General features: G+C 38.6%; 1 protein-coding gene across 2 annotated transcripts in view; it reads left to right on the plus strand.

Moving 5' to 3' along the window:
* Positions 1-18,975, plus strand: part of LOC122881493 (raftlin-like) — a 103,676-nt gene extending 84,701 nt beyond the window's left edge. For both annotated transcript variants that reach the window (XM_044207753.1, XM_044207752.1), the window contains 3 exons: positions 7,396-7,499; positions 12,903-12,978; positions 13,745-18,975. In XM_044207753.1, coding sequence (XP_044063688.1) covers positions 7,396-7,499; positions 12,903-12,978; positions 13,745-14,395 — 831 coding nt within the window. In that variant the 3' untranslated portion in view covers positions 14,396-18,975. The remainder of the gene's footprint in view (positions 1-7,395; positions 7,500-12,902; positions 12,979-13,744) is intronic.
* The last annotated feature ends 896 nt before the right edge of the window (positions 18,976-19,871 follow it).

Raw genomic sequence — 19,871 nt, forward strand, 5'->3', positions numbered from 1 at the left:
CAAGGAAGAAGAATGTGTGAAATAAAAAAGACAATATCATTATATATACCATATACCATTGTCTGACAGTGTTATAGGAGTGCAATGCTAAATCGGTGGAGTACTCTTTTAAATGGGCACTCCAGCAATTTCGGATTGCACTTCCAAAAACCTCAGTTGGGAGACTAGTTAGACAGATTAAAGTTAGATATCCTGATCTTTAGTCCCTAGAATGGGTCAAGCTTTAAAATACTGAATCCTTTATTTCTCGTGATGCAACTACGTCTTTTCTTAGATCCTCCCTGCCTCATAAACACCCATGTTTTTCAAACTCTATGCCCACAGTTTGCAATGCAGGTGTTCTATTGAAATGTTATAGTTTCAAGCCCAAAGTGAGATTACTTTGTAATCTTGGTGAAGTGCCCCTTTAAGAGTAATAAGAGCAAAAATCAATGAACAGCTACTGTATTGGCCATGGTTCTGTAAAGGATCATCCTTTAAGGGTCAATTTAACAAAATCCCAAAAGAGCATATTTTTACCCTTACCCCATACGTGTAAGTTCCACCCCCCTCAATACAAAGAAGGTGAATGAAATTTGAGCAGCACAAACAAAAGTCCATTGACCTCCATTTCAGGGTGGCAACACAAATCTTCATATCCTCAAACCTCAGCACATAAAACTGAAATTATTCTGCAAGGCCACATACCACTGGGGGTAAATGTTTTTTTTTTGTTGTTGTTGTTTTTTTTTTGTTACTGACCCTTGAAAATATTCCTTACCAGAGCAATAATACTGGCATGGGCGTTTGTTACTCTAATTAGGTACAGAAGAGATGCAGCTAGGATCTATTACTGTACCTATAATCACAGTAAAATATATTAAAAAATCCACAAAAAATGATTACTTCTGTGCAGTGGCTACCAGTATACATAACTTGAAAATGGAAAGAGCAGAAAGCAAGACAGATTGCAAACTAGCTCCCTGGTTACAACAACAAAAGCTTTGTTTATGGGTATTATTAGCGTAGCTAGAACATAAAACATAACTGTTGTTTTATGAGTTTGGTGTTCACAAAAATGATTTAAAGCTAAAAGAATGGTTTTCTTTCTGACTTCAGGTGGATAGCAGAGGATCTAAAGGCAGATTTAATAAGGAGCTGTTTATGCATTATGTTCTAAAGATTTACAGGTTTTTGAGCATATACATAGTTTTTGATATTCCTGTTGATGGATATCATAGCATGACTGTCATTAAGTAAAATGTTCTCTCAACCACTTCCAGCTGTGCAGTTTGATGATGTTGCAGGCTTGCTCAGTCCTTGATCTTGATAACTCATAACCACAAAGACAAACCTGAAAAACTGTAAGGAGAGTGTAAAGAAAGTGTCTACTCCTGCAGAAAGACACCCTAGAAGTTAATGTCAGTGGCGTTTAGATTTAAGAAATGGCAGTCCAAAGTCAAAGCAAGTGAAAGGAGCTTAACAGCACTGACATTGTTGTCACTCATTCCCAGAATTTACTTGCATCCCCGGCTTTGAAGAGCAGCACTTCACAGTCTCCAGAAATTTTAAGTGGGATTAGGGCCCCACATCACAGCATCGGTATGGCAGGGAGGAATCTTTGAAGAAGTAGTTTTAAGACATAGAAAAGGAACCCTAAATCACACACACATGAACATATCACGTGTGTACAGTCCTCTGGGTTCATCAGAATCACTCGTGCTTGATGCTAAGAACACAGGATGTAGATTTGTAGGGTTTTTTTTTTTGCCTAACCTCAAGCCTGGTGCATTATTTACAGTGTACAGTGTATGATTTCTTATGTGTTCTGTGTCTGTGTGTGCATGATGTGGTCTGCATGTATGCATGTTACACAGAGAGCTGATCGTTTCTCCTGTTCATGATATCTCTATCCTCTCTGATTTAGGTGAGAGAAGAAGTGACCTAGATAGAAGGAGAGCAATTTGCACTGTCCCTGCAAGTGAGAGATCGCACCCGCTCTGTCAGACAAGTTGACGATGATGCTGATAGATCCGGGATGGAGGGATAGGTTTTGGTTTATAGGGTGTAGTTGTTTATCAGGTGTAGTAAGCTATTAGAAACAAGTAACAAGCACTTAACAGAACAGAGGCTTAGCAGTTTTATCACAAATGTTCTAGCAACGGTGGTGGAAAGAAGCACACATTTACTCAAATAACGGTAGTTAAGTACAGTTGTGAGGTACAGTATTTCCATTTTATGCTACTTTATACTTATACTCCACTACATTTCAGAGGGAAATATTACCCGACATTTATTAATTATTAATACTGTACAATGAATTGTTAGAGATTAACCCAGTGGTTTGTAACCTTTTTGGCTTACAAAAAGCAATGCCCAGGTGGGGCCCCTAACATTTTATGTCTAGGAGTTGTTAGCAGTTCACCAAAGACACATTTCCACTCTAAACTTCTTAGATGGTTTCATTTAAATAACTGTTTGAGGCCCAAAGAGGTCAAATTATCAAATATTTTAGCAAAGAAAAAGATTATGGAAAAGTCCCCTAGGTTGGGAATTACTAGACTATAGAGGAGTTAAAACTAGCTCCACCTCAACCAGCTACAACAGTAAAATACTGCTTACGCATCAGTAGCAATCTCATAATGTAATACATAAAAATATACCAGAACCAGTGTGGTGGAGTGGTGAGCAAAAGTTAACTGATTTGAGTCCAGATTGAGGTTAACATGACAGAGAAACTGGCTTGTCTTTATCTCAGCTCAGTTAACCTGAAAAACATCAGTTTTTTTAGCTAACTAGCCGGCAGGCTTATTTAACAAAGCAGTAGGTAAGCAGTAAACAGAGATGCAGGGAGGAAGTCTGGGCTCCCCTGTCAGAATGTGGCTCTGGGCCCTGTCTGTTTTTTTTTTTTTTTTTAAATAAAATAATTAGGGCTGCTGCTTTCAAGTTGATGAACTGTCTGATGAGCTGTCTCAGAACCCCCATTTGAATCATCAGTTTCAGTCATCACACACTAATACTTTTATTCTGCCTGCAAAAGTACATGATAAAAGCTTTCACTGACAGTACAGAAGGAACAGTAACAACTCCATGCGCTGGCTGATCTTTTGTTTTCCGAACTACCTCATCATGTGTTACCAGGCTACATAGTTTAGTCTTGACTCAGAAGTAGGCTAATGCCTCATAAAAGTCTAAAGTTTGGAAGCACTTTAGATGTCTTTTATTAAGCTGTATTATTGTTGCACTAATGCAATTTTAAGCAAAGAAAAGGTCCCTAGATGGTGTGTAGGTTTGCTTGGGGAGGGCCAAGCTGTATGCCATATGAAGCTAGTGATATTCATAGAACCTGTGAAACAATTAAAAGCTCCAGAACAGCGAATGTGGTGAGATTTCTTTCACACCTACAACTACTGTTTCCAAGGTCAAGAATGAACTTTCAGTCTCAACTTTTAAGCCAATGTAGACAAGAAGTCCTTAAAGTATGTGGATAAATGTAAATTTGAACATCTACAATTACATGACAATTGGAAAAACTCATCTGTTGATTGTGTGATACGATTGAAAGCTGCAGAATAGTTATTAAATGGACCTTGTGGTGAGCTTTTTTTTGTCAAGTTGGCGATATGTTTGAAAACATCCATGCTAGTTTGTCAGTCCCCAACTTTTTAATCAGCTAGGGCCCCACAATAGATCTGACCCACTATTAATACATCCATTAGCTTGAGCACAAATCTGATGTGTTCACAAAAGAGGCATGGATAACTCCTGGCCGATAAGCTGTAACAGTGAGGAAAATATGTAAAAAAAAAAACAGCACAAATATTAAGTATTTCTTTTTACTTAATTTGAAAGGGCCAATCACACCTACAAAAGGTTATTGCAGTGTTTTAAAATATAGCGGATGCTGAATTTTCTGTTGCTGTGACAACGCTCCAGGCCGAGCGAGCCTATCAGGAACAGCATCTGAATGCCCTTTTTTAAAGGTATTTGCTTCATCATTACTGGACTGTGCCTGCAAACCTGTTGACCCTGGTAGTCTGCAAAATTACAGCTATGTTCAGAGCTGGTGAAAAACAGAATTATGGTTTGTTATGTCTACCTTGCAGAGCCCGTGAAGGGGCTTAAAAGAAAAACAATATAGTGGTGTTTTTGTTGAGCAGAGTCTCAGAGTGCACTTTGAACTTCAAGTTGACCTGCAGCTCCACCCTCCTCTGCCATAGGCCTGAAAACAAACTTTGTCTTAGGTAAATGTTCCCAAACACTGGATAATATATCTTCATACTTTCTTTTAAAATGATAGAGAGGTGGTTTAGCATCAAAATCTTTAAAAATAGATGTGAGTTATTGCCTCAGCAGTTGTTGTTTTAGCTACCATCATCAGCTGTGACAGTGAAAGTCTCTGACATATTCTCCTCTTCCTGCTGTGATGACCTTTAGCAAGGTGGTTGGGCCGCACAGATTTAATTTAAAGTGGCTTTGACTGCAGTGGTTAAACTACAACTACTGCTTTTCTTTCCTTTTACCGTGTGGTCCTTCTTTATAGTCACTCAGATAACATCGAAGTCAAAGATGGCAGTGTGATTACTATGTTTTTTAGGCTCACAGGTTGGTGCTGGAGTGCTGATGCAGCGAGGTGGCCCTGCATAATAAGTCAGGGAGAGACGGGAGCCATACTCTGGGGACTGTGATTAACTTTCACCTACTCCAAAGAACAGCAAGCCATTACAGAAAAATTATTTCTCAATTTACTTTACAGGCAAGCTTTGAGAAAGAGTCTGTTTCTGGGAGTGGTTCCAACATAAACCCCCGAAAAATGTAGATGCGCTGCTCCCTGTGGGAGCTTAGAAAGTAATGATTGTGTAAATAATGTCTGGAGCAGTGTCTTGTATTCTAACAATTAGCTCTTTGCAACCTACAACTTGATATGTGGCTTCTTTAGGTCTTTCTGTGCATTGTTCTGTCATCCTGGTCAATAAAAATCTGTGGAAGAAAAATGAGGTGTTGTGCGGTGGAGTGGGTTTAAGTGATTTGACTTAAAGTCTGTCTTGTGGCTGAAAATGAGCACTGCATGCTGATCAGTCTCTGTCTTTCTCAGAAATGCCCCTTTCTCTGTATGACTGCCCAGTAGACCCTGCTACAGAATTAGTAGAGGTAATAGTAGTAAGAAAGTACTGTAGTAATTATACTTGTAGTAGTAGCGGTAACAGAAGTAGTAGTTACAGCTCGAGGGATAGCAGTAGGCGTAGTTGTACTACTTGCAATTCTTGTAGTAGTAGTTGTTGTAGTAGTAATTATAATGGTAGTAGTTGTAGTAGCAGTTGTAGTAGTAGTTATTGTAATAATACTACTACTATCTAGATGTAGAACAGTAAATAATAGAAGTAGTAACAGTAGAAGCAGTGGTTGTATTAGCTGTAATAATAGTAGCAGTAGTAATCAAGTCAAGTAGATTTAGTTATATGTACTTTATATTAATACAACAAATGTTGACTAAAGTACCAAGTCAAATACACACTTAGGTATAGGTACACTGATAGTGGTAGTAGAAGCAATAGTACTTGTAGTATTAGTAGTAGTAGTAGTGCTTCAATAGTAATGGTAGTAGTGTAGCTATCGTTGTTGTAATAGTAGATGTTGTTGTAATAGTGTAATAGTGGTTCGGTAGTAGCAGTTGTGGTGGTCGGAGTTGTAGTACAAATAGTAGTAGTCCTTTTAGTAATAGCTGTTGTACTTATAGTATCGTTTGTATTTCTTAGTATTACTAGTATGTAAGTAGATAATGTTATTACAGTAGTGGTAGTAGTTTATCCCACAATAATCTACCCCCCTCCTCCAAAATGTGCCATTATATCACTACAGCATGTGATTTGAGTGAACTGGCCCTTTAAAGTGTTAATTCATAGAACATTAGTACTGTAAATATACAATTAATAAAGAAAAATATCTTAAATTGTCACTTCTGCGCAGTGGTTACCAGAGCATGTTCACGGTGAAGAAATCTGTGTTAAAGGATCATATACATAACTTAGAAAACTGGTATGAGCAGGAAACAAGACAAGATTGTCAACTAGGACCCTGGTTACCACAAGCTGCAATTAACAGCCATGCATGTTGGCAGCTCCAAAACAGGAGCAAGGGGTCCGTGTTTCAAAAACATTAACTTCAAAACCCAAAATCCTCTACGGTGTCATCCGTAAAGAGTACACAGCATGCTCATGTCTGTTAATTTAGCTCTCTGTGATAGAGGCTGATGAAGGCAGGTGTACAGTATATCCACATGAAAACCCTGCCTTGTGCAGCTTTAATTACACTTCACAGTAAAGTGAAGGTTAATGTAGCTTGTGTAGGTGCGATGTATTCTCAAGTCTGTTCTTGTACAGTTGATCAGTGTGCTATGAATAGATTCTATGAATAAGTTCTGAGGTGTACTTTGTTAATGTTCACTGCCTTCTCGACTCATATCAGTACTCAAACTGCACCACTGAGTGTAACGGTTTGGAATTTATGTAAAAAAGTTAACGGCCCCCGAATGCTGAAACTTACTCTTGTCTTGTCAAAAGATTTTTATTTTGCATAGTTCATAACTTTAGACATCCTTTTGGGGAATATGGAGCTGTTCCTTGAGGTCTCTTAATAACTGGCAGCTCTGTGGGTGTGGGGGTTTTGTGTGTGTGTGTGCGTGCGAATGCGTATGTTGTTGTAGGTACGAGCAATCTGACTGACACGCGTTGCGGTTTTTCATTTTCGGCAGGTGCCTAACATGGCAATAATGGCAAACCACACACAGATTTCCTCTCCGAACCATGTGTGTGTGCATGTGTGTGTTCTGAAACTACATTCAGGAATCTGTGTGTATGTCAGTTAGTCAAAGTCAAAATGAGCATTTTAATTATTGTGTTTTGGCCATTCTTGATTTAAATCTGTCATTGAGACAATGCAACTACGGCTCATTTGATGGTATTTTAATAGCACAAACAGCATTAAAATATTTACCACAAAGTGAGCCATTTCACATGAGCAGTCTATTTGCTCAAGGACTTACTGTGCTGACACATACATGAATAGAGATGGTTGTCATGTTGACTCATGGCAACCAGGGAGTTTCCGTAGCAGTGGATTATGTCTCAGTTTATATTCTTTCCTGTGTACATTTCTTCTTAGACATCACACATACAGTACATTGTATTAAAGCCATCATATCTGAGAGGGAAGGTATTTTTTAACTGAGATTTGAGTTTTTAAGTGATGCTGACAGCTAGTAGTAGTAGTGAATGCCCTCTGTTACATAATATTCATGCACACCATTCATTGTGCTGTGCACTTGGCGTTTAAGGGGAGAAGGATGGCGATTATGTACAGGTTTAGGTTTGTTTGGGTTGATTGTAGGTTGTAATGGACATCTTGTTTTCTCCACAGGGTCTGCAGGTGAAGGCAGATTATGTTCCTCTGCTACAGTCCCTGGCCACATATGGATGGAGACTCACCTGTGTGCTGCCAACTCCTGTAATCAAGACTAACAGGTAATGACCCTCATCTGACAATTAAGGTACATTAAGTGTTTTATGACCTCTAACGACCTCTGTTGGCAACCAGCAGCAATTGCAACAACAGCAACTCCAAGCCTTAGTGTTACTTTTTATCAGTTGAACACAGAACACATGTGATCTGTATTTAACTAATCATGTGACTTCTACAAGTAACGAGCTGCACCACTGATGATTTATGTGTTTTGGTCATGATGAAAACCATCAGATCCTCAGACCCTTCACTAAAATAAAATGAGTAATTACTCTATTACAACTCCTGCAATCAAAAATGTTGACAGTACAGAAGTATTATCAACAAAATGCACCTATAGTATCAAAAGTAAAAGTACTTATTATGCAGAATGGCCCTTTTTATAGTGTCAAATTATTATACATATTATATTAGTATCATTGATGCATTAACATGTAGGTAGCATTTTAATGTTGTAGCTGGTTAAGGTGGAGCTGATCATAGGTTTTGTATGAAAAATCTTAATCTGCAAAGTTACAAGTAAGTAGAAGAATAAAGTACCATAAAATGGAAATACTCAGGGCAAGGCAAGTTTATTTGTATAGCACCTTTCATCAACAAAACAATTAGTGGTTTATATGAGACTGAAAAGCATTAAGACAACATAAAAAACACAGGGCAATATTAAAAAGATACATGCAGGATTAAAAAAAATAGAAATACAATAGAAGATTAAAAAAATAAGCTAAAATGGAAATCAAACGAGCATTTACTGTAAGTACGGTATTTGAGTAAATGTATTTTATTATGTTCCAGCACTGATCCTGAAACATTTAAAACCTCACTGGATTATCCCAAGATTACACTGTCACCAAGCTTGAAACAAGACTCTTTTTCTTAGTTCATAAAAAAGTTGACATTTGGGAGAACATGGTTTTCACAACATAATAATCAAGTAGCTTTTTGTCACTTTAACCTGAAGTAACTGTTCTGTGTTACTGCAGTGTTTACAAAGAATATACATACATAGCTTTTTTTGTTCTGCTAAACGTTCTGTGAATACAAATGAAAATGGAAAATGTCACTACTGCCATCTTGTAGTTTTGTTGTGGGGAGGAAACTCTTGAGTTCACACAAGACCTACAAAGTGTTTCTAAAGAAATTGTACAACTTTAAATCCAAAGATATTAAAAACTTCTCTAAAAATCACTACCTACTGTACATGCTACAGTATTCCTGTGAAAACTGGGACACAGTAGGCTATAGATTATAACACGCCCACCTTGTTCATTTAAGTTATTGTTTAAAGAAATATGACAGCTTTTAGAAGATATTGACTTAAATCTGTTCCAATTTAGGCTGAGCTTCAAGCTGTGCAGCAGCTTTGACTGTTGGTGGAAAATCTCTTCACAGAAATGTAACGGTTCCTCAGCTAAGCCTGTGCTGACTCATCACTCATGGCTGTTATATGAGTGTACATCCGCTTATGGTCAAAGGCCTTGCATGTTCTTCAGGCACCCTGAAGAGCTTCCCTTCAAAACAGAAGTTGTTCTTCAACATGCTGATAATGTACTGGACCAGTCAAATATTTCACTACAGTTTGGTAAAGTAAGGCTCTCTTCAAACCAGTCTTAGAAACCAAACTCAAACTATAGTATACCAAAAAATAAATAAAAAACAATAGTCAAAGGCCCTCACTGTCTAACTGAGCTGTTTTGGGATTTTTTTTGCTTTAAATGCAGTCAGATATTGTTGTGCACTAATAATGATAAAATAATATTCAATTAAATTTATTTATATAGCGCTAATTCATAACAGAAGTTATCTCATTGCACTTTTCCTGTAGAGCAGGTCTAGACTGTACTCTTTATAATATTATTTACAGAGACCCAACAAATCCCACCCTGAGCAAGCATTTGACGACAGTGGCAAGAAAAAATTTCCTTTTAACAGGCAGAAACCGCGAGCAAAACCAGATTCAATGGTGGGCGGCCATCCGCCGCTGCTGTGTTAGGTTTAGAGAGAGAGAGAGAGATTTTTGAGAGAGAGAGAGAGAGAGAGAGAGAGAGAGAGAGAGAGAGAGGTTTTGAGAGTGAGAGAGAAAGGGAGAGGAGAACAATGCAAATACCACCTAGAATTTTAAAATAGTAATAATGTAATGGTAGTGGTAATATTAGTATTAATAAATTAATAATAATAGGAATGACAGTCATAGGAATAATAATGACAATAATAGTAACAGAGCCAATAACAACAACTGTAGTAGCAGTTGTCGAGCAGGAACACGGGGGCAGCAAGTGGCCCGCAACCACAGATCCAGTCTCTGCAGCTCCGGAGGCAGAAATACCTATTGTGATTAGTATATATATATATATATATATATATAGTATACTTTATATATAAGTAAAGTATAAGTAAGTGTAAGCATAAATAAGTATTACTTATTTATTACTCATACTTACTTATTCTTTTAACATATAGTAAGGTATAGTGCACTGCCATTCTCAATACGTAACTAACTAACTAACAAAATGTTAACCCATATTTTGCATTAAACATTTTTTCAAGGTAATTGCTCACTGTAATTGTTCCTGCTGTCCATACTGGCCACAAAGAGATCCATTCTACAGTAAAAGCAATTTCAGTGTAAGTGATAAGGAACAAAATCCACAGTCCTTGATCTGTGCAAAAATGACTTCTAAAGTTTAGCTGGATCTGTCATGTTAGTGTCAAATTCCCACTTCCTGTCTCTCTGCTGGGACTCAGCAAGAAAACATTGTCCATGAAAGCACAACAAGGAATTTCATACTAAATAAACTTTAGAGTATCCCCACCTGATTTATATCAACTTTTGCTAAACATTAGAATGCATTTTTGCACTGAATGGAGACTGTGGATTTTGTCCCCCATCTCTTACAACGAAATCACTTTAGGAAGGGATCTCTTTGCGGCAGACAGGAAGAATGATTACAACGACCAATAACAATTTGAATGAACATATGAGCATTTAAGTATTAATAGACTTAAAAAATGCGAAACTATTCTTTAACATAATGTTGTGATGTGTTGTGTCATACTAATGAAGTGTGCATGTAGTATTTCCATCAGTACACCGACCAATTGTTTGCTCTGCCCCCACCTCAGCTGGTCATGTTTGCTGCTCTTTCACAGCATAGCTGATTAATTACCTCTCTATTTTAATCCTTTGTTTTTTTTTCTACCTTCCCTCCCTCTCTCTTCTCTTTAAAAATGCCACAACACAACAGCACAACATGGCTAATTAATCAGAGTCGGCCTAGATACAGAACAGGACGGAGCTCATTTCTCTCCCTGCCTTGAAAACATTTTGCATGCCGAAATAATGGTTGATGATCTATTTCAGATTAGCAGTACTCATTACACTTGTTTTTGTGTTTTTGGCCTCCATTTTTAAATAGAAAATTTGCAAATGCACCCTTTTTGTTGTCTGAGGGTTTGAAGACTGCACTTCATCTGGAGGGGTTGGATAAGTGTCAATGATCTCAGCGGCGTCTGAAATTAACGCTAACTGGTGCTCAGCGGCTTCTCCACACAACATTAATTCATGTAGTTGTCTCAGAGCATGCATTCACGTTCGCTGCATTCAATTAATATAAATGGTAATTACGTTTTAGAGCCATTAACTACAGTAAATGTGAATTTCTCTACATTAACTATGGAACAAGTGAACATACAACAAGGAAGGTTCAGACAAATCAGTGAATTATTGCAGTCTGAATTTGTTGGAGACTAAATAGAGATCAACATATAAACAGTCTTAATCTTAGTTTTTTTTAAAGAAAGAGACGCAATTTTCGGTGCAGCATATGATGTGTGTTTTATTTTTTATTTCAAGTGGCAGTATGCAGCAGAGGTGTGCGGTAGACATTTTCCCTAAAGATGACAGGTACATTCACCCATAAATTGACACAGGCTATTGCTGTTCTATATAGCTTCAAGTTATAATACTGCGACTGACACTGACAGCAATAGGTTCAGTAAAGGCCTGTAATTTTCTAAGCCATCCACTCCTTTCTGGCTTAATGGGTTGGGGCTTTTGCTGGGAACTCTGGTTAGTTTTCAGCTTTGATTTGCCAGGAAGCCATCCAGCGTTCTTGACAGCAAACAGCATATGGATAGAAGGTGGAAGGAAGAAGGTAATGGAAAAAATAAGTTGTGGTGGGCTTTGGATGGCTTAGATAGTAAGCCTTCTACTGGAGGAGTCTCAAGTCCATTTGATGTTGAGAAAGGGAAGATTTGTAGCAGGCTTTTAGGGTTCTGCAGCGATCATAAACCTGACATCTTTCCTCATGTGCAAGGTTGAGCGGGCAGCTTAACTTTAGACAGCATCTAACCTTTGTGTGTATGTGTGTGCATGGGTGTGCATGTGTTATCAAACTTGTGTCAGATAGCAGCACAGGACAACATATCTCCTTTTAAGCCATGTCCAATAATAGCAAAAGATAAATGGAAGGAAAAAGCAGAAACAAACAATAAAACTGTCGCAAATGTTGCTGTCAGAAGAGATAAAAGCAGAGAGGTAAAACTGAGTGGGGAGCTAGTTAGTGAGAGCACACTGGACTATGAAATGGGCTGTGCATGACAAAGATGAGCAGACGAAGGAGCGAGCATGAGAGACAAGAAGCCCACTCAGAAATGAATCTGCATTTCCTGCCACGATTAATCTGTCAGCACGAGTACTTGTGCAGATTATCCTTCGCCGAACACAGGCGTGTGACATGTGCATGGGATGGAGGATTATATTTGGGGAATTGGGGAAAAGAGAAGAAATACATGTTCTGAGAAGCTGAAGATGATCACAAGTTGCACACAGACATTCAGGCAAACTTCAAAATCTGCCTCCTTGCATGTGAAGTATCAGTTTCCTTGCAAGACTCAAGGGGGGAAGGGGGAAATGAAACTGACAGATGACAGTAGTAAAGAGGTTGGGCCACAAATGTGAGCCTATATCCTTAAACTGTCAGATAAGAGTGTGAAGCATGAGCAGTGGTAATTTCACTATCTTGATGGAAGGTCAGAAAGAGTCTGGATCACTCTGCGTTATTCCAGGATTTAACACCAATGAATTATACATATTTATCTTGGAGTTCTGCAGCAAATTTTCAAGCAAAAAGCAAAAGAAAACAATAAATTATGAATAATCTGTCAGTGTTTGTAACATTGTTTCTAAATGTTTAAATGATGAAAAGCAAGTGGGAAAAGCTTATTTCCATCTCCCATTCATTCTTATTTTATTTTTAATCATTTCTAAATAAATGAATACCAAAAAAGTAAAAGTGTTTGTGATTAAAGAAATAAAATTATCTCATATTCTTGTTGAATTGCCAATGTTTTCAGCTGCTGTCCTCTCCTCTTTCCCTTTCTCTCTCTCTGTCTTCATCTTGCAGTGATGGAAGTCTGTCCACCAAACAGATTGTTTTCCTGCAGAGACCCATCTTGGGCCGAAAGAGGAGGGAATCCAAGGTACATGACCTCACATTCCTCTCTGTAATTCTTGGCTAATGTGGGGTCTCCCACCAGTCGTTCAGTCACCTGCTCACCATATAGCCAAGGCCAACATCACCTTTTGCTATCTCCAATTGCACAGCTGTTTTTGTTTTAAGTAGCCAAACACACACAGCACTGAACAAATGTGAACGGACTCATCTCTCTTTGAGAGATCAGGAATTCTTAAGCAACAGACAAATGTGTTGTTTGGCGAAGCAGGGTTGGTAATGCTTTCTTGGCGACCCCGAATAGTGGTGATAACCTCTAAAGCTAACCTTTGTCCGCAGTGGAATGAAACCATGTTGACGCTTTCTGTGACCCGAATTTAAACTGCCATCACAACAACAAATTTAATAGGTCCTAAGACTCAGGGAATTGCTAGCGTTAACAAGATTTTCTTGCCTGTTTCTTTGCAGTTTATCTCAGTTCTCTATATCCCAGCAGTGTGTAGAACCCTGCACAAGTTGTTCAAGTAATTGAGGACATATTGCATTAAATTTTGCCTGTTTGTTTGGTCAGACTGCAGGCCTTGAGGCACCAATGACTACCCTCAATATGGCCTCAGTTTCCTTCTCGGCATCAATGAGACTCATTTGAATTACCTCGTTATCCCAGTGCAATATTAGAGCCACGGTGATCCATTTTTAATTAAGTCTGTGTGTACTGCTTTGTGCCCAAAAGCATATTTAAAGAGTTACAATGCATTCCACTAACATGCTAATGTAAACTTGGAATCTTTCAGAAATTGATCTTCAAGTCCAACAAGAACTGCATCAAAGATGCAGCAAAGAACAAGAAGAAGAAAAAATCAAAAAATGTGAAGGATGCAGAGGATCCCAAGATTCTTGATGACAGAGAAAAGGCTGAGAAAGAGGAAGACAAGAGTAGGGATGAAAGGGTGAACGCAATAGATGTAGAGGCAGCAAGAGAAAGTGAGACATCGAAAGAAAGGGAGGTGAGGTGTGATGAAGATAGAAAGACTGATGATGGGATCGAAATCAGCATAGAGACTGATGGAGGAGCAGAGACAAAAGACAAAGGAGCAGAAAATGGCACAGAAGAAGAGGGAGAAGAAAAAATAGCAATGGATGGAGACGGATCAAAAGAGAAGGGAGAGCCTTTAGAAAAAAGTGAGATCCAGGAAGTGTCAGAAATCGTTGTGACTGTCGAAACACAGAGCAAGACCAAAGAAAAGGAGGACAAGGGCGTAGCAGAAGTTGAAGCTGTGATTGAAAACGGGGTCGAGACGGATGAGGAGAAAGAGGACGGCGAAGAGAGCGTGATCAAAGGCAAGACAGAAGAGCCAGCAGGCGCGGAGGTCATCACCAAGGAGATTGTGGCAGATTCACAGGCCACACCGACAAATCAAAGCCCAGAGGAGACTCAAGAGTAGCCCCAAGTAGTCCAAGTCAAGGTTTTCCCCCGCCCTACCTCTCAAATTCCCCATCTTAAGAAATGGTTTACAGTGTTGTCCCTGATCCAAATTAAAGGGGCTTCGATCCCCATCGCTGCAGCATTCTCCAAGCCTACCATCTTTCATAGACAATTCCCCCGCAACCTGCCACAGTATAGATACAGAACGATTTCATGTAACTGCAGACATCATCCCTACTGTATAACCACACATACTGAATGTATATGTCCAAAACAGGAGATGTTGGTGCAGGATAGTCAATGTGGAAATACTGGAATGACTGGATGAGGATCAACAGGGGGTTGAATATCTTCAGTGATGTCATGATCAGATTGGGAAATGAGAAACAGTTTAAAGGCCTGGTCACACCAACATTTAAAACATCAGCATTTAAAAAATGTTTAAAATTTGAGGCAAAATCTATTTCTTCAATGGAATCACCAAGATTAGTGGGTTCACTTTTCATAAATCCATTCGACAAATGAATTTGCACCACAGCAAGCCATCCTGACAGTGTTAAACTCTGAGGGAACGGAGACTCGGAGAGTCAAAATGGAGGAAGCTATCGTAGCTTGTTAGCTGTGTTGCACCATCCACTTGTATTTAACCTCTTCTGTCAGAGTATGGACCTGCTGCACAAAAGACAGACAATTATGAGACAGGGGTCTTTTTAATAACTGAACTTTTTGTCCCATTAGTGACTGAGAGTGAACAGTCACTAATGGTACCACTCTGTACCAGTACAGAGAAAATAGAAAAAAAGCTTGGAGAGCAATTGAGACTGACTACTGCTAGCGTGTTAGCAGTTAGCTCACCAGATACAGTAGTTTTCCAACTGCGAATAGTCCCTACATCACCAAGCCTCTAGAATCACAAATTTTGCAAAGGTAGGATAAATTACACTGTGCCACTCTGGTGTGATCAGGCCTTTAAGTGAGTGAGTAGCGTTACATGATTCGCATCGCCATGTAATGCAGAGTTTGACATCAACTTTCAACCTATCTCATTAGGGTTAATTAGATAAACTGAAAGTAGTAAAATAATCATGGATCGAAGAAAGTTCTGTGCTTGCTTTTGAAGAATAGTTTGAGAAACAAAACATAAGTCCTAATAGATCTACCCAGATATAGCACCTGTTACAAGGTGTACTTTCACCTGAGAGTTCAGCAGCTTTTTTCAGTTAGTGAAGCTGAGAAAAGACAAGTTCCAAAAGCATCTTATGTGATCACAGACTGTATCACCATTTCCCGTTCCCTCGTTCTGTGCACCACAGTAAATTGTGATGTGGAGGGAACTTGGAGGAGAAAGCTGGTAGAGGTGATGGGAAAGGCGTTTGTTGCGACAGGCAATCCAAAGTAGGGTGAAGAGATAATTGTTTACGCTGAGCTCTAAGCCGTCAAGTGCTTCAAAGAGAGCCAATAATCACTCTTTGGTGTGGTGTGCTAAGCTCACCTTGCATACAGAATGTTCCATATTCATAGCCAAGTTAGATAAGGATGTGAAATTCAGCTGAATGTTTGCAGCTCGAGGGCAGAACTTGAGATGCACCTAGTTAGCTTTGACATACAGGAGTGAGGATATATTTCTGTGCAGAGTTGCATTTTTAATTACATTTCCAGTCAATGGCCACAACAAAAGCACTTGTCAGTGTGGAAACAAGGTTAAGCTGTGTGGTCAGGACCGAGCCTTGTTGTTTACTGAGACCAAAACTGAAGATTTAGAGGGAGAAATTGAGACAAAGAAAGTGGTTGAGAGCAAAAGAGAAAGACCACAGAGCATAAGAGAGTCAAATAAAAGAAATGAATAGGCTCATTTAAAGTAACGGCAGTTTGCGTCCCACATTCCCCGTTGAGATTTCCTTCATTATTTTACCTCCAGCTCTTTAAGCACCTCTTACCAGAAATCATTTCTGACAATAACCAAGTCACAATGTGCTGTTTCATTGCATCATGTAGCTTTCCATTTAAAAAGGGGGGTGGGGGAGGTGAAGGGGAGTGAGGAAGGTGGCGGCGTTCACAGTGTAGAGTGCTCATTAGCGCACTAATGGATTTTGTCAGTGGGGTATCTTTCAGAAATCATGCATTTATAATGGGGGTCATTTATTGGGGGAGGTATTGACAGCAAAACACCTCAACATGTCAAGCAAATAGCCTTCAGATTTAACGGTGATGTCATAGGGAATCATTTGCACTGAGGAGGAAGAGTTTGTGTTAAAAATGCTAAATTTAGCAAGGAAATTACACACACTTCATCATAAAATATGTCAGAAAACCTATTTATTAAAATATTTGCATTCAGTTAATCAAGAACTTAAACTACCTGCTGTCCTGCTTTATACAGACTGTAATTTGTCATAATTTGGATCTTTTGTTTTATGAGAACAGATGATACCTTGGTCAAGGAAAATGTCTCCTTTTTGCGGATGAAAATTACACAAAAGTAAGATGGATTATGCTGAATAAGTGCTCTCCTTAATTAATTCACTCGCCGCTGAGATTTTTTTCAATGTAAAATGACAAGTGTTTTTGTGTAGAGTAGAATATAAAAACTGTGACCAGCTTAGCCTTATTACTATACTGTAAGTGGCCCACAATCTGCTTTTAGAAATGTCTTTTAGAGGCACAATGGTGATTTAAGTGTTATATGTTCGTTATAGTCAAACAGGAAAGTTTTGCTACAGTGTTGGTATTTTGAAGCTGTTATTCCCTGTTTTATTACTGGAATTCAGAGTGAGGGGATAAAAGATTTGAGGTGTTTGTAATATGTTTTGGATTTATTTTTAAGATGTTTAGAACTTTTTTTTATTATTGTGAATGTTCTGTTCTTGAGTCAAGAGATTTTATGGTGACTTTGTGTTACCTCTGCTGTTCCGCTAAAGCTTGCTAAAATGTATTTCTGACTGACGCTTCGAGCTACCTCCCGAGGGCTGTTGTTGGTTTTAAACCGAGGGGTCACCGCATGTGTGACCTCCTGAAACATATGCTCCTTGTCCTCTCACCCTCCACTATGACGAAGCCCAGACCTGTGAGCGTGAGGTCATTGCTAATGGCAGACAAGGTCAAGGGTCATATTAGAGCCAGAATGGATTTTCCACAGCTGTACACAGGAGTTTGCAGGAGCACATGACAAAAAAAAACCTCTGATACTGAATTAAGATATTCTCTGTGGTATTTTCTTTACTTTTTTACTTAATTTTCTCAGCTGCTTTTAGCTTCCAGCTGTTTGAGCTTTAATAAGCACTTATTGTATTCAAGAAATATTTTATGCTGCCTCTTGCATCAGAGCTGCTGGAGAGCAAATAAGACTCAGCTGTCACTTTCACACGTTTGTCAGAATGTGACAAATATGAATTGTGAAAGGCAATACCAAAAGACGCCTTTTGATAGCTGACGAGATCATTATGAATATTTGAGAAATTTCCCCACTGAATCCTGGTCAACTTATTTCGGCAGATTTAATCAATTTCTTCATTTTCCCCAGCGTCGAGATAAACATTTTACCTGTCATCTATCTGTTTTATGAATACGAATTTATTTCAGTAGTTCTGCCTTTCTCCTTTTTTTGTTTTTTAATCTGAAACTGTGACATTTATCCCCCCTTGGCATCCTGTGAAAACAGACAGATCATATTCCACTTTACCTAGAAGGGCAGAGTTTGGAAAATCAGTTAAACGGCAAGATGATCTCATGTGACATGACTGTTTTTCGACTCCCACTACATTCCGGTTGGACATCCACAAACATGGATGATTGTAACCTTGACAAAAGTTACAACCGGCCCTGTATCTGCCCATCCTACCTGAGGCCACGGCCTTCAGGGCCACATCTTTCCCTGATAAGGGCTGATTGGTTGCAGTGCAGTCTAACCTCTGACATGAGTACACTCCAGGGACTGTGGGTAATTGTGAATTTTTTTGCCTGGTATTACAAAAAAGAAAAACACAGACAGGGAGAGAAAAGCGAGGTATGATCTGACACTTCATCAGTTAAATGATGCTGAACCATGTTAACATAGTCGTCCATGAAAATAAGGACACCTTTGACTAATATTAGACTTAACTATACGTTTGCAGCCCTCTACCTATTTGTGTAAAAAAAAAGTAATATACAGTTTCCTGTCTTATATCGGCATAATTGTTTCTGAGCCTCAATAGTGGCGCTGGTGCAATCGTTCTTGGTAATGCTGTAAAAAAAAAAAAAAAAACGTAATGGTTCATTTCCTGTGTGCTACTATGATGTGAAATGGGCAGAGTAGAAACGACAGAACATGATACAATAGGATGCCGTTATTTTTTTTCTGTGTTGTCACTTTAGCTTGCTCACAGCCTCTGGAAAATGTATTCTTAGGTTTTTGTCTCTGATGTTAGTTTTTTATCACCTCGGCTGCCATCTTGAATGTTGAGTATCTTTGATCATGTGCCGATGTCACTCGCATAGCAGCGTTTGCTATCGAGGAAGAAAAAGTATTCTTTATCTTTGCTATCCTGAGTATGTCCACATTCCTATTGTTCATGACATCTGTACAATTTGTATATTATAAAATGATTTATATTTAATGTGTACATGTGTCCTTGCTTCTTTTGTGTCAAAGGAAATACAGGTCTGTTTGTTGAGGCGGCTGCTATTAAAAGTAACTTAGATGCTCAAGCGCAAAGCTTTTTACAGGAATTATGGTTTAGCTCTAGATCTAACTTATGAACTCATTTATACTGTTAAGTAATAAGTTGAGTCTGAGACAAATCCAAGTGTGAGAATGAGTCAAGATCAAGTCCTAAAACACAAAACAGGGCCCGTTTAATCCACTTCGTACTGTTGTCTTACTACTGTTCACAATGAGAGACAATTGTGATATCATTTCAATCACTCAGCATTACAATGCTTTGGATTTAGAGACGTTTGAAATGTGATACGAACAGGAAACAACAAAGATTTGCTTTGCTTAATTTGCTTAAACTTTCAATTATTTGGTAAAATCAAATAAATAATAAGAAAAAAATAATGATTATATTAGATAAAACATATTCTTGCAGAGTTTTACAAGATAACTCTGTAAGCATGATATCTTTCCACACATTTGTGCATAGAACTACACCTCTAAAATTAGGATGCTTGGTTGCTACATAGCAACATCACACCATGGAAAACAAGCATTAGCTACATTTGTAAATTACATTAAAGAATGTATATTTATTTTGCATCTCTATGGGGAACTGACAGCAGAGCAGCCGTTCTAGTCTGCGAGGTATACTCACAAGACAAGTCTGATATGATATATATATCCAGCTTTCTCTGTGTCATTAACCAGCAAAAACTAGTTCTTAGAAATGCTGTGTGCTAGTTCTACACAAGGACAGTCCATGCTACCCTTGAAGACATAAGAAAGTAACTGAAAGATGAAATGACAACTTCAGTCCACTGAGCAGTGAAAATACATAAAGAAGCAGAATGCAGCAGGG

Source organism: Siniperca chuatsi, linkage group LG9, assembly GCF_020085105.1.
Source record: "Siniperca chuatsi isolate FFG_IHB_CAS linkage group LG9, ASM2008510v1, whole genome shotgun sequence".
Lineage (NCBI taxonomy): Eukaryota > Metazoa > Chordata > Actinopteri > Centrarchiformes > Sinipercidae > Siniperca > Siniperca chuatsi.